Source organism: Dasypus novemcinctus, chromosome 21 (genome assembly GCF_030445035.2).
Source record: "Dasypus novemcinctus isolate mDasNov1 chromosome 21, mDasNov1.1.hap2, whole genome shotgun sequence".
Taxonomy (NCBI): domain Eukaryota; kingdom Metazoa; phylum Chordata; class Mammalia; order Cingulata; family Dasypodidae; genus Dasypus; species Dasypus novemcinctus.
In genome coordinates, this window is record NC_080693.1 from 61,198,549 (window position 1) to 61,224,570 (window position 26,022).

Here is a 26,022-nt window from a genome sequence, read left to right on the forward strand (position 1 = left end):
ATACAAATAAATCCCATATATACTTTACTCAGTTTCCCCTATTAGCAACATCTTGAAAAACCTTAGTACAATAACACAACCAGGGAATTGACACTGATACAATCCACTGATCTTATTCAGATTTCCTCAGTTTTACACATTCTTGTATGTATGTGTGTGTTTACATTTAAATTTTAACAGAGATTTATTTAGCTTCTCCTATGTGCCAGACAGCATGTTGAATTCTAGGAATACAAAGTAAGACACAGTTCCTGCCTGAGTATCGGTCACAATCTTGGCATCGGGAATAGAAGTTTTCAAAGTAATGTGGTAAAGGAACTTAACGGAGCTACTCAGGGTGCTGTGGGAACCTAGAAAAAGCAACTTGTCCGTTTGGGAGGTGAGGGCAGGGTGGAGGGGTGTTGAGGGAAAGGTGAGGTCTGTCAGGAAAGACCTTAGTTAAGGCCCACCCCTAGCAGGTGCTGAATAAATGTGCTAAATTGGAGGCTAAACCCGGAATTATTTTCTATGTACTCCTAATTAAATCCTCACCTCCGTGAAGGTTTTATTATTTTCAAGCTCATTGGAAGATGAAAAATTAAAGGCTCATGTGCCTTGTGCAGGGTTACGAGTTTAGTAAAGTGACAGGAGTGAAGACAGCCCAGTACTCTGACCCAGGCCAATGCTGATGACTTCTGCTGGCCGCACGCGGTGCCAGTTTGTTTTCCAGGCATGCTCTACCCCTATTTTAAATTTTGCCCCGAAACCGCTTCATGTCTTCTCGGCTGTCTTATACGGGAGCCTTGCCCGTAAACTCTGGACACGTTGCAATTCCGGAGAAAACCGATGAAGCGTGCTGCATAATACACTCGCGCAACGCGGCCACCCCACCGAGCCGCGCGCGCGCCACACCCCCGCTCAGCGCGCGGCAGCACGGGCGCATGCGCACGCTGGCAGCGTTAGTCCCTGGAGTTAGGACCCTGCTGGAGAGCGAGGCGACCGGAAGTAGTTCCATGTCTCTCGGTTGCTAAGAGATGGGGCTTCCACAAGCCAGACAGAGGTTCTAGGGCTTCTTTTCCTCCCCTTTCCGTGATGGCGTCTCCAAATCCGGTCAGCATGTCGGACCCAGAAACTGAGGGCTTGCGAAGCACCTTTCCTTCTTATATGGCCGAGGGGGAGCGGCTCTATCTTTGCGGGGAATTCTTTAAAGCCGCCCAGAGCTTCAGCAACGTGAGTGAACCTGTCACCCACATCCCTTTCTATTACCTTTAACACCGAGGTCCTGATAATGCCCTGAAGATCCACGTTCAGTTAATTACAATAATCCATTATTCTTTGTAGTCACTAGTTAATCACACCTGGTTGATACGCCACTGATTAGCGTCATCGGTCACAGATAAGCTTCATGCTTGGTCATTTTCTACCAAGTCCCACTCACCTTCGCCCTGATTGTCAATAACCGTTTTTGCATTAACATTGACCCCTTCCCCTACTGTCTCACTTAAATGTTTCGTGGTTAACTGGCCTTCATTCACTGAGCAGCCTCAGTTTCCCACCATTGATTGGGAAATTGGATGGGAGGCTGTGGGTAGCAGTGAAAAATCTCTGGCACATGGCTCATGGGAGATGGTCAGGAAGTAACTAGTAATATTAAATGTAACCTTAATATAAATCGCCCCACCCACCCTGGGGTACTGGGTAGTGTTTAAGGTATCAGGCACACTGTGAAGGGCAATACAAGCCCAGGCTAGAGGTATTATTTTTTAATTTTTCAAAAGTTATTTATTTTTATATTATTTCTCCCCTCCCTGCCCCTCCCCCCCCAGTTGTCTGCTATCTGTGTCCATTCGCTGTATGCTCTTCTGTGTCTGCTGTATTCTTGTCAGTCAGCGGCACCAGGAATCCGTATCTCTTTTTGTTGCATCATCTTGTTACGTCAGCTTTCCGTGTGTGCGGTACCACTCGTGGGCAGGCTGGACTTCCTTTTGTGCTGGGTGGCCCCTCCTTATGCAAGGGGCGCACTCCTTGTGCGTCAGGCTCCCCTACATGGGGGACACCCCTGCGTGGCACGGCACGCCTAGTATGCATCAGCACTGCACGTGAGCCAGCTCATCACATGGGTCAAGGAGGCCCACGGTTTGAACCCTGGACCTCTTATGTGGTAGGTGGATGCCCTATCCATTGAGCCAAGTCCACTTCCCTGGAGGTATTACTATTGCCCCAATTTTGCAGATGAAGAAACTGATATATAGGTTGAATAACGTGGCCATGGTCACTGAACTAGCAAGTGGCAGAGGAAGCATTCAAACCCAAGTACTGGGCTCCAGTGCTGAGGTGCTAACCAGCATACTATACCCCTTTGCCCTCGCAAGTAAGCTATAAGATATTCTTACAACAATTTCTTTTGCTAAAAAGGGCCCATTTCTTATTCCACATGGAGTGGTAGGATAGGCCTCTAACCAGTCCTAAGACTCCCCCTAAAGTCAAGCTTTTTAGCTGCTTACAAGAGTCTTTTGTACCTTTCAACCAGTAACCACAGCCAAAAACCAGAAATGATTGACCAGTTAGGTCAACAATTGAGATCAGGAGTCCTGCCCCCAACACTACCCTCTCTCGTGTTGGTGGGCCAGGGCCCATGGAGTCTAGACAAATAGTAAAGTAAACCCTGAGTGGAAGTAGTCTTGGGTAAGAAGTGGCCTCTTTCCATGAAAGACAATAATCACTTCTGCTTCTTAGAAAAATAGAAAAGTCTTAGAAAGGGGTGGGTACAGTCTGGTGCCTCCGGAAGGACAGTGCATTGCAACGTATGGTGATGATCTCAAACAGAAGAAAAGAGGACTTTGGGAGTAGGGGGAACCTTCTACCCCAACTTTGAGGCCAAAACCATAGCTTTGTTTTCTTGGCTTTCTCATCATAATCCCCTGAAATAGTGATTAGTTCTGGTTGTTAAACATTAAAAGAGTCAATGGACTGGGTAACCCACATTGCAGATTGTCCTGAAATCCATTTTATTTGCTTTCAGAATGCTCTGAAATTTGAAATTTGCTCTAAATGTCCTGTGTAACCATTTCAGGTTTGTGGTTGAATTTGGTGTCTACCAAACAGATCATAAAGTTTTATTGCCTGTGTGGATTAAGGAGATCCCAAGTAGCATGTTCCCACATCTCAACCAGGGGCTTCCACAATGGCCTGTGATTCGACCTTGTTCAAGTGAGCTACATGCAGATAATAAAGTTGGCTAAGAAAATTTCATTGTTGTGCTGCCTTGGGTTTGATAAGATCCAGAGGCCTGTCTGCTGCCCTGAAGAGTCCCCTTGAGCCTCTGGCAGGAAGGATTGGGGTCGCCCTTTCCACTCAGCTTCTACTTTGCCCTACAAGGCACCTGTCGACCCTGAGTGGTTCCTTTCTCAGGCTCTTCACCTTCAGAATGGAGACAAGAACTGCCTGGTTGCCCGTTCCAAGTGCTACCTGAAGATGGGAGACTTGGAGAAATCCCTGAAAGATGCGGAGGCTTCACTCCAGGGTGATCCTACTTTCTGCAAGGTGACTGGAAGGGTGGAAGGACTCAATTTTGCTTTCACTGCTGCCATTGCCTGCTGTGGCCTCTGGTTACAAATAGTTGAAGAACCACCCAGCTGCCTAAAGTTTGATGCCACTTTATCTTCGTGGGTCACCTGCCCGGTTCCCTACCCCTGAATTCCCACCTTGACCCTTAACCTAGGACCCTTCTGTTCTACCACTCCAAGGCCCTGGCTATCTACCTTGATATGATTTCCTCTCATTTCAGGGGATTTTACAAAAAGCTGAGACCCTATACACCATGGGAGACTTTGAGTTTGCCTTGGTGTTCTATCATCGAGGCTACAGGCTTCGACCTGATCGGGAATTTAAAGTTGGAATTCAGAAAGCCCAGGAAGCCATCAACAACTCAGTGGGAAGTAAGTAACCATGGAGTCAATGGCCTTATCAAGGAAGACTCTTAGAATCTTTAGGTTTGGTGGAAGGCCTGAGGCACAATGGGTGAGTCGCATATTTGGATTTGTCTGCTGTTGATTTTGCTGAACATGAAGAACTGTCTGCTTGGAAGACTAGTCGCTGATCCACAGTACTGAGCATTGCAGCATCTGATTTTTCTCAAAGCCAGATTATAAGGGTTGTTTCCAAGTAGGCCTATCTTTGGGTTGGTGTCATAGGCTAGAATGGGTCAGGCCAGGCCTGAGCCCAGCCTTCCCTAGATCCTGGCTGCCTCTCTCACTGTGGGCCTTGCCCATTGGCTCAAGGATGGGGGAGGCAGGAGTAGAGCAAGACTTTGCAGTGGTTTTCAAATCTGTGGGTGGCAGTATAGAAATGGCACAAGATTTATAGAGCTGCCTGAGTCTGGGCCTCCTTCGGTTGGGAAATCTGGTTACCTTGGCCTAGGGCTAGTGGAGGCTCTCTGGTTCCTAGCAGAGTGTTGTACCAAATAGCCTGTACCATTCTCCTGCTAGGCTCGTTCAGGGCCAGTTTTACCACAGCCTCTACCACCCCTCTGCCAAAGACACCTGTTTACACATACAAACAATATGTCCTCCTGGAGCCTTGACCAATCTGAGCACCAGCTTTTTCCTTGCAGGTCCTTCTTCAATTAAGCTGGAGAACAAAGGAGACCTTTCCTTTTTAAGCAAGCAGGCTGAGGTAAGGGCCCTTGTTCTGTGGCCACGTCCCTCGAAGCCATGTGTGCCCAAGGAACCCAGGCCATAGTGGCCTTCCTGCCTGGGAGCGATTAGCTCCTGCCTATCATGGGCAGTGTGGGGTTCTGTCCCAGCCCCAGATGGGTCTTGAGGGTCTAGCTGTTCCCAGACCAGGTGGTAGCCAGGATCTCACATGCCTACAGGGAGGTCCCGGAAGAGGTGGAGGAGAAGGAATCTGGGATCACAGACTCTGGGGCCATGGCTGGGTACTCTGTGCTCCTTGTTGAGGGTCTTTTGGGTGTTGCTCCATCTTCCCAGAATAAGAAAGCCCAGCAGAAGCCTCACCCCGTGAGGCACTTCTTGCTTACCACCACAAGAGAATCCAAGCGGAAGGGCTCGTTAAAGAGTGAGAAGACGGTCCGCCAGCTCCTGGGGGAGCTCTACGTGGACAAGGAGTATCTGGAGAAGCTCCTTTTGGATGAAGGTTTCAGACACTTGGTTTTTAACAGGGGACTTGGGGCAGTGGAGCTTTGGGGAGGATATTTATGCATGAGCCTATCATATATTAGCCAACATGTACCCATGGACAGGATTTACTAGCATTCTTATTTTATAGATGAGAAACAGGCTCAGAAAGGTTAAGGTCACACATATGTAGGGAATGAGATGGCTCAGATTTGAATTCCGGAAGTCCAATTTCAAAGCCATGTTCTTAAGCACTGTGGTATCCCGGGAGGGAGCAGCGGAGATTCGGGTTCCTTCACCACCGTAGTCCTGAGGGGTGTCCCATGCCTTCAGTCTATGCAGTGGGCAAAGGAATCCTGCTAAAAGTGCTAGAAGGGGAATCCTAGACTTTTAGTACTAGAATGTCCTGAAATAGCATCTGTTCCAAACCTTTCTTTTATGTATGAGGAAATAGAGACCCAGAATGAGAAATAACTTGTTCAAGGTGACAAGCAAGTTGGTGGCAGAGGTGACGCCAGAACCCAGGCCTTTAACCTCCAGTCCCCTGTTCTTTCCACCACACTATGCTGTCAGTGACAGAAATAGGACATAACCTTGAAATAAAAGTCTCACATAAACACCAGGCAAAGGTATTCAATCAGCTGATAAGCCTGAGCAGGGAGGGATTGCCCTTGAATCAAATGCCTTGTCTCCAGAATGGACTTTCCAAAGTCATCTGCAGGATTCCCTACAGGTCTGTACTATAGGGGCAGCTTCACCACGGGTGCATCTCGGTATTGACCTGAATGCTTTCCTCCTGCTAGAGGTTTGCTTCTGTGAAGGGGAGGGTGGCCTGAACAGGACCCCAAATGACCTGCAGCTTTGCCACCAGCTCTAACATCTGGTCAGGTGGGTGGGCAGGACTTTCCCAGCATGCACTGGCCCACTTGGCAGCTGAGGGATCACGTGGCTGGCAACCTGGGCCAGGTCGTGCATTTAGACTCGGCCTTCTCTGAGGATGTAGCTTGAAGCTGGATTGCCTGGCAGGTTGGAGGCTTCTCAGAACACTGCTCACCAGCTGCCTTTCCACTGACTCCTCCTGCCTTGGGCCAGACTCTGTACCATGGGAGAGTCCAAAAGGGGGCTCTGGCCTCTTCCTGGCCTCAATAGGCCCACTCTGCCTCCCCCATGTGCTCAGTTTCCTCACTGTTTTCTTGAGCCCGGGCAGAGCTCCCCCCAGATGATTGTGACTCCCAAGCTTGTTCCACTTGGCTCCTCCTCACACCCCTTCCCCACAGACCTGATCAGAGGCACCATAAAGCATGGCCTGACTGTGGAGGACCTCATCATGACCGGCATTAACTATCTGGACACCCGCAGTAACTTCTGGAGGCAGCAGAAGCCAATCTATGCCAGGGAGCGGGACCGGAAGCTAATGCAAGAGAAATGGCTGCGGGACCGCAAACGCCGTCCCTCGCAGACAGCCCGTTACATCCTTAAGAGCCTCGAAGACATTGACATGTGTACGTGCTGTTCTCGGGGTGGGGGTGGGGGGTGGGGCGGATGACAGTTGCCTCCAGAGAACCTAGAGCACTCTGGGCCTTTGCTAGGTCAGGGAGGGAGCTCCACAGTGCCTGAGCTCCTGTCCACTCTGACCTGTGGATGGCGGCGGTGGTCGGGGCGGGGGATGGAGAGAGATTATCCCATCAGCCATGAGGAGGCTTCCCCCACCTTCACGTCATCTCTGTCCTTCCCCAGTGTTGACCAGCGGCAGTGCTGAAGGCAGCCTTCAGAAAGCCGAGAAAGTACTGAAGAAGGTGTTGGAATGGAGCAAAGAAGAGGTGCCCAACAAAGATGAACTGGTTGGCAACTTGTACAGCTGCATCGGGAATGCCCAGATTGAGCTGGGGCAGATGGCAGCAGCCCTGCAGAGCCACCGAAAGGACCTGGAGATCGCCAGGGCATAGTGAGTGCCCTGGGGAACAGTGCCCTGGGGAAGGCCAAGTGGCCAGGGCCCGTGGGCCTCTGGAGGAGTGGGCCCGGCGCAGTGTCTTGGCCTTTTGCAGGGCTTTCTGGTGGCTAAGCTACCTGTCTTGGCTCCCATTTTCTAACCTGCACCCCTGAGGTTGACTTCCCTGGAGATAGAGGCCATATGCTCAGGGTTGAGGGTAAGGGGCAAACTGAAATGGTTGATTGTTTTGCTACAAAGGGGAGAGAAGTGGTCCAAGATTTCAAAAAGCTCCCAGGTGTCTGGCTTTTGGAGATAGTCTCATTCTGACGTCACCTGAACAAGTGTTCATTAAGCCACTGACCTTCCAGGCACTGCTAGCACAGGGCATACAACAGGAAATAGACACAAGGGTCATTGGCCTATTGATGTCAGACAAAAAGTGACGTAGTTAATTAACTGCAATTGTCATCAGTGTCATGAAGGAAAAGTACAGAATCCAGTGCAATGAGAAAGATATTCCAGGAGGACCTCATCAGGTAGCAAGTGAAGTCTGTGGGAAGACCCTGAGGCAGGAGGAAGCTTGAGGCTGGAGAGTACCAAGTATTGCCCAAGGCAGCACTGGAAGAAGTGGACAGGGGTTAGATCAAGCAGAGCCCCGTGAGCAAGGGGTGCCAAGCGAGAGCAGGGGCTTCCATGCCGACTGTGGGACCTTAGGCAGGTGGCGTAGCCTCAGAGTCTCGTGTTTGTAAAATGGGCATAACAGTAGTGCCTCACTCTTAGGATGGAAGGGAGGATGAAATGCGCCTGTCAGTGGTACATGGCTTTTCTGGGCATCTGCTCACCCTACGGTTAGGGCCCAGGCCTCTCTCTTTGTCTCTGACTCTTCCGTTTTCATTCAACATGCCACAGTCCTAGGGATGATCACTGCTGCTCTCCCTGCCTTGGTTGTCTGTCTCCAGCTGGTCCCACAAGTCACCTCCAAAGATACACTGCTTGTCATCTATCAATTCTCCTTCCTCTGCTCTCAAACAGTCCTTGGCCCCCCATGGCCTGCAGGATGAAACCCAAACTCCCTTGCTTGGCCCTCAAGCCTCTCTCTAAATCCACTTCTGCGTGCTATATATTCCTAGATGCACCCTCCATTCTGGTCAAACTGTATTTCCTGAGCATTCTCGCATCCTGCCCTCTTCTTCACTTATCTAAACGCAAAACACTGCAGATGTCCAGTTCATTTCCCAGCCACCTCCACCCTGTGGAGCAGGAATATCAACTGTTCTGTTCCCAGAAGTATGAAGAAAACAAAAACAACTTTTGAGACAGGCCTGACTGATTCTTAGCTCTGCTGCTTAGAAGTCATGTGGGCTTGATACAGCTAGGTTGCCACATTCTCTGCTTCTTCACTTCTAGCACAGGCAAGTAACACCAGCTCACAGGGGTTGTGACAATTAAATAAGATACAGGCATGGGTGTGCCAGTGTCTGTTTGGGTCCATTAGTTCCTTTTAAAAAAAAAAGATTTATTTATTTATTTTCCCCCCTTCCCATCCTCCCACCCTGTTATTTTTGCTCTCTGTGTTGTCTTCTCATTTTCTCCCCTCTAGAATTCACTGGGATTCAATCCTGAGGATCTATGTGGAGAGAGGTTCCCTGCCAATTGTGCCACCTCAGTTCCTAGTTTCTGCTGTGCTTCACCTTGACTCTCCCCTTGTCTCTCTTTTTGATGTGTTATCATTTTACTTTGTGACTCCTTTGTGCGGGCACTGGCTTACCACGTGGGCACTTATGCTCACCACATTGGCACTGGCTCACCACGCGGGCACTCACATGGGCACTGGCTCACCACACGGGCACTCACATGGGCACTGGCTCACCACGCGGGCACTCACATGGGCACTGGCTCACCACGCGGGCACTCACATGGGCACTGGCTCACCATGTAGGCATGCTTTCTCTTCTTCTTTTTCACCAGGAGGCCCCAGGATGAACCTGAGCCCTCCCATATGGTACACATCGCTTCCCATTAGTTCCTTTTTAACATCCCCAGATGGGCCTCCCCTCTCTCTGCAGTCTTGCTCTGGCGTTCTCTCGAGTTGCACTCCTCGCTGTCTGAACCCGTCCCCTCTCCTCCCCTTGCTGCCCATCCAAAGCCTACCATCCCTTGAGGAACAGCACAAACCCAACTTGTCTAAATTGTCTCTTTGTTGAACCCAGCCCTCATTTATTTCTCTGAACACTTTGTAGATGATTTTTTTTGCCAACTTTCTTGTTACTATTATTATTACGTATTACTATTGTGAATAAATTACCATATGACAAGTTAATTTCTCCGTTCACTTCTCGCATCATAACTGAGCACTCACTGTAGAAGGGGAGGCCAACATCCCCGGTGCTGGGAGAGCAGCAGGTGCCCAGCATCGCTAAGGGACCAAGGACAGAAGCCGAGGGAGCAGTGCTGGGGAGCCACAGGGGCTTCTCTGAGGACAGGGGGGCTCAGCAGGTGGACAAGAGGAGGGCAGAAGGGCACCCTCGGCAGAGAGACGTAGCAGGGCTGGGGGCCAGGACTGGTGGGGAGTGGGAGGACCAGGTGCCAAGCTAAGGAGGATGGTCGTAGCCTGAGGGTACTGGGAGCCAATGAAGGAGTTAGTTTAGTTTAGTTTTTTTTTTAAAGATTTATTTATTTTATTTAATTCCCCCCCCCCCCCCCCGGTTGTCTGTTCTCTGTGTCCATTTGCTGTGTCTTGTTTCTTTGTCCGCTTCTGTTGTCGTCAGCGGCACGGGAAGTGTGGGTGGCGCCATTCCTGGGCGGCTCTCCCTACGGGGCACACTCCTTGCACGTGGGGCTCCCCCACGCGGGGACACCCCATCGTGGCACGGCACTCCTTGCGCGCATCAGCACTGCTCATGGGCCAGCCGCACACGGGTCAAGGAGGCCCAGGGTTTGAACCGCGGACCTCCCATGTGGTAGACGGACGCCCTAACCACTGGGCCAAGTCCGTTTCCCGAAGGGGTTAGTTTTTACACAAGTACTAAAATGTTGTATTTGATTCCAAACTGACTGTTCTATGGGTGGTGGTATATGGGTGTTCACTGGACAATTTTTTCAAGTTTTTCATAGATTTGGAAGTTTTCATGGTAAATGTTGGAAAACAAAACAAAAACCGAATGGTGTTCAGAGCAAAACTTGAAAGTCCCCCGGGTCCACCTCCCCTGCCACTCCCCTCGCCTCTCTGGGACCATTTTGGGCTGTGTCTTTCTGGCCCCCCTTTCTGTGTATTGACCCACATACCTGTGTACGTACACACATATGCAGGGTTTTTAAACTATAGCCATTCATTTTTGTGGGTTTTTTCTAAAGAATAGATCTTGAACAGGGTCTCAGTTTAAATGGTTTTATAGATAGGGGCCTCACCTTACACAATAATTTAACTACATCCCTGAGGGCGGACACTGCAGTTGTTTGCCGTTTTGTGTTTTGCCTTTACAAACACTGCTACAGTGAAACTCATATTTTATGTGTTTTTCTGTGGGGTAAGACAGAGGGCCTTAGGTAGAGGAATGGTTTGATCTGATTTGCATTTTAGAAAGGCAGCCCCGCTGAGGATGAATCAGAGGAGGAGAGTTTCATGGAAGAGAGATGCTAAAGAGAGGTCACACAGGTTGAAGGACCAGGCCATCACAATGGGCAGTCATCTCTGCAGCGCAAAGCCAGGGTGTGGTGGTGGCAGAAGCCAGCTGGACTGGAGGGGCTTGAGGAAGTGAAGCAGCTTGCCTGGCAAGAGGGGAGAGAGAGAAGATGCTGCTTGTGGCGTTGTAATCTGGGGTTGGGAGAAGGCTTTGTTTTTGTTTTTATAAATGATGGTGGTACTCTGGGGTCTGAGGATTAATAAAGAATTGGAGTGATAATAGAAGAACTTTTCAGAGAGCAGAGAATGCAGGTAGACTCATGAGCTCCTCTACAGTAATTCATGGCTCAGACTGCAGCATTTCTTGCTCTCGTAGGTGAGACATTGTCTGTCTCCCAGGATTGTGAAAAAGGAGGAATCTCTCTCAAAGATTCTCCTTGGTAGAAAAAAAAATTTTAAGGAGGTACTGGAGATTGAACCCGGGACCTCCTATTGGGAGGCAGGTGCTGGGCCACCGATCCACTCCCTGGGGGTTGTTTTTTTAACAGAGAGACCTGAGCAGGTTCATAAGCTAATGGTAAATAACTGATGCGGGGGAGCAACTGTCTTTACGTTTAAAGAAATATCTTTGTCTTTTTTCCAGATGACACCTGGTACTGTAAAACCATTTAAATAATATGGATAAATTGAAAGTCTCCCTCCTTATCTCAGTTCCCCTGGATAATCAGTGTTAATAGTTTGACTTACATTCTCTACCTCTTTTAAAAATGTCCACATATATATTTTTTTAAAGATTTATTTATTTATTTATTTCTCTCCCCTCCGCCCCCCACCCTGGTTGTCTGTTCTCTGTGTCTATTTGCTGCATCTTCTTTGTCCGCTTCTGTTGTTGTCAGTGGCACGAGAATCTGTGTTTCTTTTTGCTGCGTCATCTTGTGTCAGCTCTCGGTGTTTGCAGCACCATTCCTGGGCAGGCTGCATTTTCTTTCGTGCTGGGCATCTCTCCTTACGGGACGCACTCCTTGCGCATGGGGCACCCCTACACGGGGGACACCCCTGCGTGGCATGGCACTCCTTGCGTGCATCAGCACTGCGCATGGGCCAGCTGCACACAGGTCAAGGAGGCCCTGGGTTTGAACCGCGGACCTCCCATGTGGTAGACGGACGCCCTAACCACTGGGCCAAGTCTACCGCCCACACATATATTTTTAAAATACAAATGGGATCATACACATCATGTGTTCTCCTGTAATCTAATTAATTATTTATTTATTTATTTTTATTTACTTCTCTTCCCTTCCCCCCCCCCATTTGTCTGCTTTCTGTGTCCATTCGCTGTGTGTGTTCTGCATCCGCTTGGATTCTTGTCAGTGGTATCGGGAAACTGTGTCTCTTTTTGGTTGCGTCACCTTGCTGTGTCAGCGCTCCCTCCCTGTGTGTGGTGCCACAGTTGGTCAGGCTGTGCTTTTTCCACATAGGGCGGCTCTCTTTATGGGGTGCATTTCTTGTGCATGTGGCTCACCTACGCGGGGGACACCCCTGTATGGCATGGCACTCCTTGCACGCATCAGCACTGTGCGTGGGCCAGCTCATCACACAGGTCAGGAGGCCCTGGGTTTGAACCCTGGACCTCCCATGTGATAGGCAGACACTCTATCATTTGAGCCAAATCCCCTTCCTTGATTTTTTAACTTAATGTATCATAGGCATTTTTTCATACTCAAAGATTGCCACGAAGAGACAGATAATATTCATGTTGTTTTTAATTATTACTATTAATAGCACTTTAATGAATGTTCTTGTCATTTTATCTTTTTTTTAAGTTTATTTTGTACATTTAATAATTGAAAATATAAACAATTAAAAACTAAAAAGAAAATGCAGTTGAATAAAAACATACATTTCTCAGTTAAATGTATTGGATACCTATACACTTTTTTTGAATCATACAGTATGTTACACAATATATTTGGTTCACAGTAATGCAGTTATATGGTATTTTCCTTTTGTATCTGGCTTGCTTCATTCAACATAATGTCCTCAGGTCACATTATCTTCTTGAGGTAAATTCTTAGGAGGAGAATTGCTACATCAAAGGGATATTTTTTGTGTACTGTTGACTGATTGCCCTCCAGATGGTTCCCAATAATGTCCATTCCCAGCCATGGCGCATGAGAGGGACCCGTGTACCCACAGCCTTGCCAGCCTAAGCATCGGCTCTCCATGTTATAGTTTCCTTAGCTGCTTAAGCAAATGCCATGAAATGGGGTGGGTTAAACAATGGGAATATATTCATTCATTGTTTGTGTCTGGAAAAATGTCCAAATCAAGGCTTCATCAAAGTGATACTTTCTTCCCAAAAGCTGTCGTATTCTGGGGCTGGCTGCCAGCGATCCTTGGTCCTTAGCTTATCGCGTGACAAGGCACATGGCAGCGTCTCCTGGTCTTTCCCTTCTCCTATGGGTTCCATCAATGTTCAGTTTCTGGCTGCTCCCTCTGTGGCTCTCTCACACTGTCTGAAGTTCATTCTGCGTATGAAGGACTCCAGTAATAGGATTAAGACCCATCCCGGTTGAAGTGGGACACACCTTAACTGAAGTGACCTCCTCAAACTTACAATGGGTTCACACTCACAGTAATGGATTAGATTTGAGAACATGTTTTTTTCTGGGGTATAAACAGCTCCAAACCACCACACTCTTTCCACAGTGCCTGAAACAGCCAATTCCTAAAGGACAACTTCGTTTGCTTTTTCCCCCAGTGACCTTCCTGATGCCAAATCTCGAGCCCTTGACAACATCGGCAGGGTTTTTGCCAGAATTGGGAAATTCCAGCAAGCCATTGACACGTGAGTGACCAAGGACTGCCTCCTTCCTCACTCCAGGGCAAGGATTCTCCATCTTCAATCTGGGCTCCAGCCTGGGCCTGGAATGCCAGGCAGCCATGGGCAAGTCACTTTTTTCTTTTGAGGTATCAGGGCTGGGGATTGAACCTGGGACCTCATATGCAGGAAGCCAGCCCTCAACCACTGAGCCACATCAGCTCCCCTGAATTGGTTTTTTCGTTTGTTTTGCTTGTTGTTTGTTTTCTGTTTTTGTTTTTGAAGCCACAGGGAACTGAACCTGGGACCTCCCATGTGGGAAGCAGGCACTCAACTTCTTGAGTGACATCTGCTCCTGCAAGTCACTTATCAGTTAAATGAATTATTGGAATAGAATCAGCATTTTCTCCTGGGGCACTTGTTAAATATATGAATTACTGGGCCTCTCTCTTAGAAATTCTGATTCTACAGGCCTGGGTTGGATGGAGCTCAGGAGTCTGTTTTTAACAAGCACTTAAGGTAATTCTTATCTTTAGGCAAGTTCAAGAACTGGCAGACTACCCGACCTCTGAGACCCTTCAGATATTATTCTATGACTCTGCGTGGTTACATGGGGTACTGGGAACAGGGTGTAAGCTCTCTAAATGATGTCCAGCCCTGGGGCTAGTTAACTCCTAGAGCGGGCCCTGACCTAGACAAGTCAGCTCTGGGACAGCCAGTTCCTTGGGCCCACACCATTAGATCTGAACGTTTAGCAGGGAGAGAAATTGTCCTCCAGGCCCCCATCACTTGATTGAAATCGTCTCGTTCTGTGTTCACCAAGTCTTCTGCTGCGTGTAATTTGGTTTCCTGAATGGCCCCTGGTGTCTATATGCTGAAAGACAAGTGGAATTAGTGTCTTTTAATAATAGAATGTTTTTATAAGAAATACATGCTTATTGTTAGAATATTAATTTGGAACATACATAAAAGTAGGAAAAAAACCATTCAAAAAAATTATTCGTAGTTCCACTACCCAAGGACAAGTACTAATTCTAATCCTAATCCTAGTCTTAAAGTTAATAAAAATCTTACTTTTATTGTTATTTTATTTATTCAAGTCTTTCTGTGTTGATTTTCTCATATATATATATATATATGTATGTATGTATGTCTGACACAAAAGGACAAAATAGGGAAGTGGCTGTGGCTCAAGTGATAGGGGCTCTACCTACCATATAGGAGAACCCAGGTTTAATCCCTGGGGCCTCCTGGTGAAAAAAAAAAAAAGAAGAGGAAGCGTGCCTGCATGGCGAGCCAGTGCCCACATGTTGAGCAGAGTCCCCGCGCGGTGAGCCAAGTGCCCGCATGGTGAGCCGAGTGCCTGCATGGGTGCCCGCACATCAAGCCAAGTGCCCATGCGGTGAGCCGAGTGCCCGCGCAAGTGCCTGCATGGCAAGCCAGTGCCTGAGTGGCAAGCTGAGTGCCTGTGCAGCAAGCTGAGTGCCCACACAAGTGAGTCACACAGCAAGATGATGATACAACAAAAGAGAAATGAGGGAGAGTCAAGGTGAAGCACAGCAGAGACCAGAGCTGAGGTGGCGCAATTGACAGGGAAATTCTCTCCCCATCAGAGGTCCCAGGATCGAATCTTGGTGAATCATAGAGGAGGAAGACTAAAAGAGAAGACAAAAAGAGAAACAGATACAGAAGATCACACAGCAAATAAACACAGACAGCAAAAACAGCAGGGCAGGAAAGGGGAAGAAAAAAAGGACAAATATTGTGTAGTTCCACTTATGCGAAGTATATAGAATAGGCAAATTTATAAAGACAGAAAGTAGGTTAGAGGTTACCAGGCAGACGACTGAGGGGATCAGAGAGTAATTGCTTAACGGGTCCAGTTTTTCTGTTATGGGTGATGAGATAGTTTTGCTAATGGATGGTGGGGATGGTGGCACAATGTTGTAACTAATGCCACTGAATGAATGGCAAAGTTTATGTTATATATATGTTACCACAATAAAACTTTTAAAAATCTTTGATAGTTTTAGAATATCTTCATGATTATGAATTTTACCCCTGCATCTAAAAGAGCTGGTAGTTGTGGAAATTTTTTTATTCTGGCAACAGGCAGGACCCCTTGGCTTCCTTCTTATGGCAAATGCAGGGTTTACACGGAAGAAACTAACCCTGGTCCTTCATGTCCCTAGATGGGAGGAGAAGATCCCACTGGCAAAAACCACCCTGGAGAAGACCTGGCTGTTCCACGAGATAGGCCGCTGCTACCTGGAGCTGGACCAGGCCTGGCAGGCCCAGACCTACGGCGAGAAGTCCCAGCAGTGCGCCGAAGAGGAGGGGGACCTCGAGTGGCAGCTGAATGCCAGTGTCCTGGTGGCACAGGCACAAGGTATGGGCTCAGAGATGGCCACCCTACCTCTCCAGCCCTCAGGCCTAGGCTGCGAGGCTCCTTACCGCCTGCCTCCTCTCCCCTTGCGTCATGCCAGCTGCCACCCCAGGGCTAGCACTCCTATGGGCTGAGCTTACCACCCCAGTGTGTCCTTACCAGGACTCATTCTGAGAGGGGGAATAAACCACTCCATTTTGACCAGCACATATCAAAATCAGAGATTAGAGGTTACCAGGGGCTGGGGTAACATGATGAGGGCTCAGCAGTCCTGCCCTCGAGAAGCTCAGCTACAGAGCAGCACAGCCTTGCCGTCCTCGTCATAGCAGTGCCCATGGAGGGAGCCACTTCCTCGTCTCTTGGTACTTTTCACACAAGCATTCTTGCACTTCACCATTATGCAAGTCAGTGATGTAGGCCTTATTGACCTCATTTTAAGGAAGGGGAAACCAAGACACTAAGCAGTTGGCACACTGCCCCAGGTCACCTGGGGGTTTTGTGGAGTGATGGAAATGTTCTAAAACAGCAGCATGGTGTGCAGATATGCAGCTCACCCCCAGTGAAGGCAGAAATGTGACAAGTGTATTATCAGGGTAAAATCAGGTGTTTACTGGGTACCTTCTAGGCTCCAAGTTGGGCATACAGTAGTGAGCAAAACTGATAAACCTTTTCTGTCCTCCTATCTGAGGAAGTAAATTTTTAAACTTTTTATTTTGGAATACTTTGAAACTTATAAGCCAGTCACAAAAATAACACAAAATCCATACAGGGAAATCTAACAAAACCCCACCCAGATACCCAGATCCACCAACTTTTAACATTTTGCCACCTTTGCTGTATCTTTCCATCCATCCCTCCGTCTGTCCATCTGTGCATCCATCAATTTATCTGTTTTGTAAACATTTGAGACTAGGTTTTATACATCATGCTTATCGAACACTTAATACCCTTCCTAAGAACAAAGATATTCACTTATATAGCCACTTTAAGTGCAATTGTCAAGTTCAAGAAATTTAACTTGATATAAAGCTTATAGTCAATGTTACAATTTTTACATATGTTTCAGTAATGTCCCTTTGGGCCTTTTCTCCTCCATTATTAGATCCAGTCCAGATTCATGTATTGTATTCAATTATCATTGTCTCTTTTGTCATTTTTTAAAAATTATGGAAACATACTGTATTAGCCAAAGGGGTGGTGATGCAAAATACCAAAAATCTGTTGGCTTTGATAAAGGATATTTATTTGTGGTAGAAGCTTACAGTTACCTGGCCATAAAGCATAGGTTACTTCCCTCACCAAAGTCTGTTGCCATGTGTTGGAGCAAGATGGCTGCCAACATCTGCCAAGAGTTCAGGCTTCCTGGGTTCCTCTGTGCCTAGGGCTTGATTCTCTCTGGGCTCAGCTGCTCTGCTCCTCTGTTTTCTTCCTGGTCTTCAGCTCAAAACTCCAACCTCCCTTCTCTGCAGTATGGTTTCTCTGTGAGTACCCATCCACCAAGGGGACGGGAACTTGACATCCTCATGACATGGCCCAATCAAAGCCTTAACCATTGTTTAATCAAGAAAAAGTGAAACCTCTGAACCCAATATAATCTAATATGCCCCGAGGGACAGACCAGTTTATCAACATAATTCATAAAAAATATCAAACTCTCACACATACATACAATTTATATTTTCCCAATTCAGTCTTTCCCAAGCGTACCATTCAGTGGGATTAATCACATTCACAATATTGTGCTACCCTCCCCACTATCCATTACCAGAACTTTCCCTTCACCCGAAACAGAAACCCTATACCTACTAAGTATTAACTCCCGATACCTCCTTCCCCCAACTCCTAGAAACCTGTCCTGTATTTTATGTCTCTGTGAATTTGAATATTCTAGCTATTTCACAGAGGTGGAATCATACAATATTAGAACCTGTGTGTCTGACTTATTTCATTCAACATGTCTTCAAGGTTCTCACATGTAGTAGCATATCAGAATTTAGTTCCTTTTGAAGGCTAATATTCCATTATATGTACATTCCACATTTTGTTTATTCATTCATCTGCTGATGGAGATGGACCAAGGAGGTAACTTTTAAGGAGAAACTTTTCTGTCAGTTGTTCCAAAGAGCTGAGAGCAGAGCTTCTCAGGCTAAGGGACAGCATTTAGGAAGGTAGGGAAAAGTGTGGCTTATTTCAGGTGCTGAAAGAGACCAGTGCTGGCTGGAGCTCATGGGACACAGGGAGGAGGTAGAGGCAGGAGGCTGATGTGGGGCCAGGTCCATGGGACCTCATGGGCCAAGTTACAAATTGTAGGTGCTTTCCTGAAAGCATAGAGAGCATCACTGAAAGGTAGAAGAAGGTGCAAGACGTGACCACTGTGGCTTTTCCTCCAACTCTTCTCTGTTCTTAGGCAGGCTTCTTATACACTGTTGGGGAGTCAGGGTTTACTTGTTCAGGGTTGGTGACCTGAGTTCACTTTTGGACTTAATAGATCATAAGGGCTCGTAGAGAACCAGGTCACTCACACAGCCTTGATATCCTTGCTGTGGGGTTGAATAACTCAAAAACAGCAGCCAGGGAGCCACAGGGTTCTAGAGTCAGCATGGCCCAGCAGGCGGAACTTAGACTCCGGGACCTTGGGCAAGTTGCCATTCTGTGCCTCAGTTTCATCATTTGTAAAGGGATCATCATAGTGCCTACTGATAGGGTTGCTGTGAGAAATAAGTTAAAACTCAAGTACTTAAGGACTTAGAAAAGGATCTGGCATCTCCGAGTGCTCAATAAATAGTAACTTCTTTCTGCCCCTCTCACCATATCAACTTCCTGCAAGTGTCTCAATAGCGATGAGAAACAATTGCTGTCCTTGGGAAAACATTGCCCCCCAGTATATGGTTATATCTGTGTGGATCTGGTCGTGCACGGAGAGAGGGGGACAAAGTGGCAGCAGCCCCCAGAACCAAGGTAACAGCAGGTCACATAGTTAAAAACTTCATGTTGCACTTCCTTGAGTAAGTGTGACTCCTCCACAGACTGTCACTGCCAGTCCCCTTTATCTCTGCATGAATACTGTGATGTCCTTTCTTTTCAGATGTGTTTTTGCCGTAAATGTATATTTGACCTTATTTTGACTTCACATATTTTCAGAATGTACATTTGAATCAATTTCTTTTCAAATGTACTTGCCTTTTGAAGTATTTCTTATGAACACAAAGCCCTCCATTCCCCAGGAACCCCAACGCTCTTCTTGGGAGGTGAGTGGATTTGAGGTACACTGTTAAAAAAGAAAGCCATGTGTGTATGAAGAAACAGGGGTATGGAAGCACTTTTCTCCTTACTTCCTGAAACTAAGCTCTTAAGAAGGCCAGAATCTGTCAATCAATCGATCGATCAGTCATTCCAGTCCGAGCGCCACCACCGACAGGGTGAGCTTGGCTAAGCTGCTTTCTCTTTGGGTTCATATTGCACCAGTGTGGGAGCCAGACTCTAGCCGCTGGCCCATGGGTCACATCCAGCCCACTGATGTTTTGGCCTGCATAATGTTTTTGAAAAATTTAGATAAATATTTTAAAAATAGGTATTTGCTCCTCTTGAACAACATGAAGGTGGCGCAGCGCTGCCAGAGATGGTGTTATCTCCCCATCCCCCTGACATGGGTGCACAGGTCGCTACCCCAAACCCCTTCCCACACGGACCCCTTTGGCTGGCTGGAAATCCAAGGCTTAAGACCCCAGGTTCAGGTCCTCCGGGCGAGGTGGAAAGGGTGGTGCTGAGCAGCTCAGTGACGGTGCGGAGGCCTGGGGCTGACCGGGGGTGGCCAGGCGAGCCAGGCTGCAGAGGGTCCCTGGCATGCACAGGGCGGCTGCGCCAGCACCCAGTCTTCCCGGGCATGCACAGGTCCACACAGGTACACCTGAATATTTCGGGGACCATAAATAAGCTTTTCCAAGGACTGCACTTGTTTCTCTTCCTTGTTGGAGACACTTGAAGCAAGTCGATGTGGTGGTGGTGGGGGGGAGAAGTTACTATTTATTGAGCACTCCAAGTCACAATCTACCTGTGCCTTCTCCCCTGGCTTTGCAGTGAAGCTGCGAGACTTTGAATCAGCCGTGAGCAACTTTGAGAAGGCCCTGGAGAGAGCAAAGCTTGTCCATAACAACGAGGCACAGCAGGCCATCATCAGCGTGAGCCTTTTCCATCCAACTGGGCCTCGGGAGTGGGGAGTGGGGGTGGACGGTCCCCCACAAGCCTCCCCCAGCCTTCTCAGTCAGCCCTTCCACAGATGTTCATTACTCACCGGTGGCGGGACACCTTCTCGATAGGGCAGTGGGTTGTAGATATCTGCTACTACCATAAGCCATCAAAACTACTTTATAAAAATTAATTTTTTTTAAAAAGGCCACTTTATATAGGGACCCAGTACAGATGTTTTTATTGAAAGCAAACAAAGAAAAAAATAGAAACAAAAGTTTTACAAAACAGCACTTACCTTTACTATGTACTAAGCATGCTGATATTTTCTACTGTATTCTATTGTATGTTTCATTTTCTTTTCTTTATTGCTGGTTGGGACCTTCTAAGTTCATGTGAGGACTTGGAGTTTGACAAAAACTCCACCAGGGGACACCAAGAAATTGAGTCCTTATTCTCTTTCTTAACCCCTTTGTTGGCTCCCAGGGACTTCTGTCCCGTGAGCCTCTCCAGCCTCCTAGATGGCTAGTCCCCAGCACCCCACACCTCATGCTCCAGCTCCAGCCGAAGCTTCATGTCAGCCCCGAACAGGCTTTCTTATATCTCTGGGCCTCAGTATAGGCTGTTAAGCCCGGAATGTTGTTCGAAACGCTCTTCTCCCACTTCCTCCACCGGACTGACTCCCATTCAGCCTCTCGGCTTCAGCTTAGTTGTCACATCTTCCAGGAGCCCTTCTCTGACTCCCTCAGTCTGGGTCAGGTACCCACCCCTCCTCCGGCTCCCAGGCCCCCCGGGACAACTGCTGTCAAAGCCCTGTCACTGTGTTTTAATCGCCTAGACTTGCCCTGCTCAATACGGTGGCCGTGAACCACATGTGGCTATTTAAGTTAACATTCGTTAAACACAAATAAAATAAAAACTGCAGTTGCTCAGTCCCTCGTGCTCAGGAGCCACATGCGGCTCGTGGGTACCATGTAGTACAGATATGGATATTTCCACCATCGCAGAAAATCCCGTTGGACGTTGATCTCCTAGGCTCAGCTCATGAGGCGGAGACCAGAGGGAAAGCCAAGGGGAAGCTGGGAAGTGCTTTAGGCTCCCCAGTGCTCCCAGAGCCACTCCAGATAGATACACAACCTTAGGAAAGTTGGCATGCTTACCTGGCAGATGCACAGCCAGCTGCCACCAGCTGCCCTTAAGCCCTTCTCCTACAGAAGTTACAGAGCCACCACCTGCAGGAAGTGTGTCCCCGGCGTATCTACCTCAGGGCCTGCTGTGGTTGGACTCTAGAAAATATTTGGAGTGAATTAAACAGGGTCCTGCCCTCGGGGAGCCTGTGCTGTGGTTGAGAGAGGCCAGCCAGGCAAGCAGTGAGTCATGTAAGGGCTGTGGCCTCAGGGTCCAGACTGAGGCGCAGCAGGTCCCAGGGAAGTGGTACCCTGGGGATGCCCCCAGCCAGAGGTGCTTGGTCTTTTAGGAGGCAGGCTCGTGGGTGTGCTGTGGTGCTGCCACTTCCCTTAGTTGCTTCTAAAGTAGCCCGACAGGTGGCAGCCTCTCCTCTGCCCCCACGTGGCTGTCCTCGCCTGCTGTGGAGGGGAGCCGGCTCCCAGTTACTGCCAAGTGGCTTCCCGACGAAGAGGCTCACCCCTACCGAGGTCCAGCCGTGTGCGCTGAGAGTCACACATATGGCCTCTCCCACGTAAGCCTCTTCTACGTGACCACCCTGCAACTGTTTGGAGAGAGATACACGGCAATTCAATTCTGTAAATATTTACCGAGCATGGATCTGCCCTGGGTTGTCCAGCCCAAAAATGGCTTGCCTGTGGCCCGAGTCTCCCGGAAGCTTAGTGTCAGCAGGAAGGCTGGGACCGAAGCACAGCCCTTGTTCATGACCAGTGAGACACAGAACCAAGGGGCTCAAAGGCAGACGGCCCCAGTGGGGAGACGGGGCTGGAGGCAGGGTTTCCAGGAGTTAGATGCAGAGAGAAAGTGCCTAGCAGGCCGAATGACCCCATGGCCCTCAGTGACTCCTCATGGGACCACGTCCCCAAGCCCTCGCCCTCCTGGTTGGCATCTGTTGGCAGGAAGGCTCACAGGGGAGCCAGCCAGCACTGGCTAGTGTCTGGGCCCAGTGGTCACTCAGGAAACATTTGCTGAGTGCTGCTGGCGATCCACCCAGCGTGGGCTGTGGGGCGGCTGGGAGAAGACGGCCGCCTGCCCTTACCGTGCTTACCCAGGAGGCCCCTTGCGAAGGCAGGCCTGCCATGCCCACCCTCCGCGGGGCCCCTCCTCTGCTTGCTGCCCTGCTGAGTGCTTAGGGGCTGCTTTGCCTTGCATTGGCTAGAGCTAAGAGCAGCTTTAGGTAAAAGGGCAGATACACGTCCAAAAACATGTCTAAGCCCAAGAGAAATGAATCTTGACTTACCTCAGTGATGTATCATTCATACCACTTAGTGTGGTTAATCCCAAATAGATAAATAGAAATTAAACCTCAGGGCAGGAGTCTTCAGAGCAACCCAAAGGGAAACTGAGGGTGGGAAGCCAGGACCCTACCTCCTGGGATTAGAGTCTGGGGTGGGGAAAGGCAAAGGTCCCAGTGCCATTCTGGGGCTAAGAGGTTCACGAGGTGCTCTGCCCTCCACAGGCCTTGGACGATGCCAACAAGGGCATCATTGAAGAACTGAAGAAAACTAACTACAGGGAGAATCTTAAGAAAGAGAAAGGTGAGTTCCTGGAACCCTGAAGAAGGCAACTTCAAAATTCTCCCTCTGCTTTCTCAGTCCTAGGCGCACTCCGCAGCAGCTCCTCCAGGGCACGGGCTTGGCACTGCCTGCTCAACCCTGATTTCAATGCTGCCAGCAGCTCCGGCCTTTCTAATCAGCTCTGCTTATTCCCTGGGGCAGGACAGGGAGAGGATTTACCCCAGCTTGGGCTAGATTTGAACCCAGGTTGTCTGACTGGAGAGCCCACTTATTTATTCCTTCAGCTAACTCATGAAATATTTGTTGAGCACTTGGCATGTGCCAGGAAGGTGCTAGATTCTGGGGAGACAGAGGCCCAGCCCCTGCCCTCCAGCTGCCCACAACCCAGGGGGAAAGCGAGGCCACAGAGCTGTCAGCTAACTCGATCCTGCACTCCTCAGGGTTGTTGTGCAGGGGGAAATGCCTGGCTAGGAGAGCCCAAACAAGGGGGCTCTGTAGGGAAGCTTCAGAGGAAGAACCTGAGCTTCCAGACTTCCACTTTAGGGGCCCTTGATGTGTGCTGGATGCCGGGTTAAGCACCAGACAGGAGTGATGCCGCCCGGTCCTCAGCTTCCCTACTGCCCCCCTCCCGGAAGTAGGTACTGATCTGGGGGGATATGAAGGCTGAGCATGGTTGAGTAATCTGCCAGGGTCGCACTGCCAGGAACGGGTGGCGCTAGGGCTGGAGCCCAGCAGCCCGCCGGGTGCCCGCACTCTTCCCCGCTGGGTGGCGCTGCTCTGGGGCCAGCAGCGGGTAGGGCAGGTGCCCGGCACCACTGATTGATCAGGCCTTTTCACAAAGAGGCCCTTGACCCCCTGCCTCCAGGCTCTCAAGGTGCCTCTCAGGGTGAAGGGGTGAGGGAAGGGCAGGCAGGAACTAGGCCCCGCCTGGCCAGCTGCAAAGGGCCCTAGTGGAGCACAGGGCAGTAGAGCGGGTGCCAGGCTCTCTTCTAAGGGCTTCATGTGTGTCGACTCTGATTTTTCCCAAGAACGCTGTAAGTAGTGTTCTTAGCCCGATTTTACCGAGGAGGACACAGGGCAGAGAGAGGCTGAAGGCCCCACCCTGGTTTCGTCTTGGGCAGTCTAGCTCTAGAGCCCATGCTTTTCCCATGGCACCACACTCCTGTGCCCCTGGCTGCCCCCTCTGCGGTGCCCTCACTCCTGCCAGATCGCAGTGAAGGGGAGCCAGGGCGGTGGGGGTGGGGCCTTCGTGAACCCAACTCAGGAACCTCTTCTTCCCTTAATGCAGATTCTTGGCTGCAGCCCCCCAGGGTGCAAGGCCGAAGTGCTCTCTGGTTGGGGCGCAGCAGCAGGAGTCCAGGGGTGGGTTCTGGGCATCTGAGCAGTCAGATGAGAGCCCTTTATGTAGCCAGTGTGGCTGTGGGGTCCTCTAAGAGGGCCTCTGTCCCATGCCCCTCGCACCCTTGGAGCTGCTCTAAGAAGCCACAGGAGCACGGAAGTGAAGACAGCAGTGCGTCAAGCAGCCCCCCTCCCCTCCACAGGCCCCATGCTGCCAAAGGACCCGCGGCCATGACAGCTACTGGGCAGTTCCCTCTGGGAGCAGCAGGTGGCAGTGCTGCATATGTTTTCACCTCCAAATGGCTGCCTTTGCCCCTCTGTGAGCCCCAATAGCTGCTGCAGGAGTCCTGGGGACCAGGGGCTTCCAGGAAGAGCATGTGGGGACGCCTCAGGAGCAGACTGGTGACTTTTCTCTGTAACTGCTAAAAGCAAGGAGCAAGGATCCCTTTGGTTGAAAATAGCTCTACCGCTGAACTTCCTGCTAGCAGCTGGCTCACATTTTCGCAGGAAACCTCCCAATAGATAATTAATGTGCTTTCTGGGACAAAGGAAAATGGCAGAGTGAGGATGCTGGAGGGAAAACACTCTTCTATCATTGCCCAGTACAAGCACACCTCGTTCGTTTTATTGTGCTTCTCTTTATTGTGGCAGTCTGGAAGTGGGCCCACTGTATCTCAGAAGTATGCCTATACCCACGCTATTTCTTGTAGGGAAAAGAGAATGTACTTGGGGTTGGACTATACAGGGTTCAAATTCTGGCTATGCAATGGCATTTAATTGCAGTGTGATTTCTATCAACTTCAGTCCCCTTGAGTGCAAAATGGAATCAGTGACACCGTGCATTGTCATGACGTTTGGAAGTATGCACTATCCAGCACCTCACACAATGCCCGGGACAGGGTTGGCACTCAGTAAATGGTGGTTCCCTTTCTTTCCTTTTGGAAGGTGTCTTGTCAACCACCATTTCAAGGGCCTGCAAAAATAGCCCTTCTCAGGCAGGGCCTTTTTCTCTTCTGTCTCTCAAGCCAAAGCCTCCACAAGGTGAGGTTCACATAGGCACCAAGATGAACAAACCTTTATCTTTCTCCCCTCTCTTGTTTTCCAGAAGAGACCACTGAATTGAATGAGGATACAACACTGATGGCAAGGAAAGTAGAGGAGAAGGAAACGAGAAAAGGGAGAGACAGAGAGGAACCTGAGAAGGTGATGAGGCAGTGGGAACGAGAGCAGAATGAGATGGAGCGAGACATGGAGGATGAGCCATACCAGGATGATCAGAAGAGCACAGTGCTTAGAAAGGAGGAAAGTGGGCAGAGAATGGAAGCCAGCTCCTCGGGAAGAAAAGACCTGGGAGCTCCGGGAAGAAAAGATTCAGAAGTTGGCAAAAAACTGTCAGGAAAGTTAGGCATCAGAGAATCAGGAGAAACAGGCAAGAAACTATTAGAAGTGGGCAGAAGAAAATCAAGAGAAATTTACAGGAGGCCTTCAGGAGAGTTAGGTGAAATACCCTCGGGAGAACTAAGCAGAAGAGAATTGGGAGGATTAGAGAAGAAACTTTCAGAAGAAGGCAGAAGAGAGTCCAAAGAACAGGGAAAAACAGAATTGGGGGAAACGAAAGAAGTCGGAAAAACAGAAAATACTGAAGAAATGGAGACAGTTGAAAAGGAAGAGGAATAAAGCCAGGGTAAATGGTCGTTAGGGATCAGGAGGCTGGAGTTCTCAGGGTTCATAGGGATCTTATTAAATTGGATTTTCAAGCTAAGATTTGTCTTTAACAGGAAAAAATGGGGGACTGGACCCCATAGGTCACCTCTGCCTCTTTCTGTCACTATCTTCCCTTTCAATATACGGCTTTCATTCTTAGAAGCCTTGAGTTTATCGTTTTACCTCTTCACCCCCACCCTGTCTCAGAAGAACCTCTGAG

The 26,022-nt window shown here is 49.0% G+C and overlaps 1 protein-coding gene across 2 annotated transcripts; it reads left to right on the forward strand.

The window, feature by feature from the left end:
* The first annotated feature begins 962 nt into the window (after window positions 1–962).
* ODAD4 (outer dynein arm docking complex subunit 4) lies at window positions 963–25,964 on the forward strand. Of its 2 annotated transcripts, XM_004472421.5 has the most exons (12): window positions 963–1,209; window positions 3,391–3,522; window positions 3,767–3,917; window positions 4,592–4,653; window positions 4,968–5,133; window positions 6,392–6,616; window positions 6,852–7,059; window positions 13,428–13,514; window positions 15,680–15,876; window positions 19,951–20,051; window positions 22,703–22,781; window positions 25,204–25,964. In XM_004472421.5, the coding sequence occupies exons 1-12, from the start codon at window positions 1,072–1,074 to the stop codon at window positions 25,773–25,775; spliced, it is 2,118 nt and encodes a 705-aa protein (XP_004472478.1). In that variant the 5' UTR covers window positions 963–1,071; the 3' UTR covers window positions 25,776–25,964. The 2 variants fall into 2 exon arrangements, with proteins under 2 accessions (XP_004472478.1, XP_071066757.1); XM_071210656.1 differs by lacking the exon at window positions 19,951–20,051 and having other exon boundaries at window positions 970–1,209.
* The last annotated feature ends 58 nt before the right edge of the window (window positions 25,965–26,022 follow it).

Bases quoted from the DNA above. Each gene is read 5' to 3' on its own strand.
- ODAD4 (XM_004472421.5), top strand. From the start codon at position 1,072: ATGGCGTCTCCAAATCCGGTCAGCATGTCGGACCCAGAAACTGAGGGC. The intron at 4,654-4,967 runs GTAAGGGCCCTT...CCATCTTCCCAG, and splicing joins TTTTAAGCAAGCAGGCTGAG to AATAAGAAAGCCCAGCAGAA. The intron at 20,052-22,702 runs GTGAGCCTTTTC...TGCCCTCCACAG, and splicing joins CACAGCAGGCCATCATCAGC to GCCTTGGACGATGCCAACAA.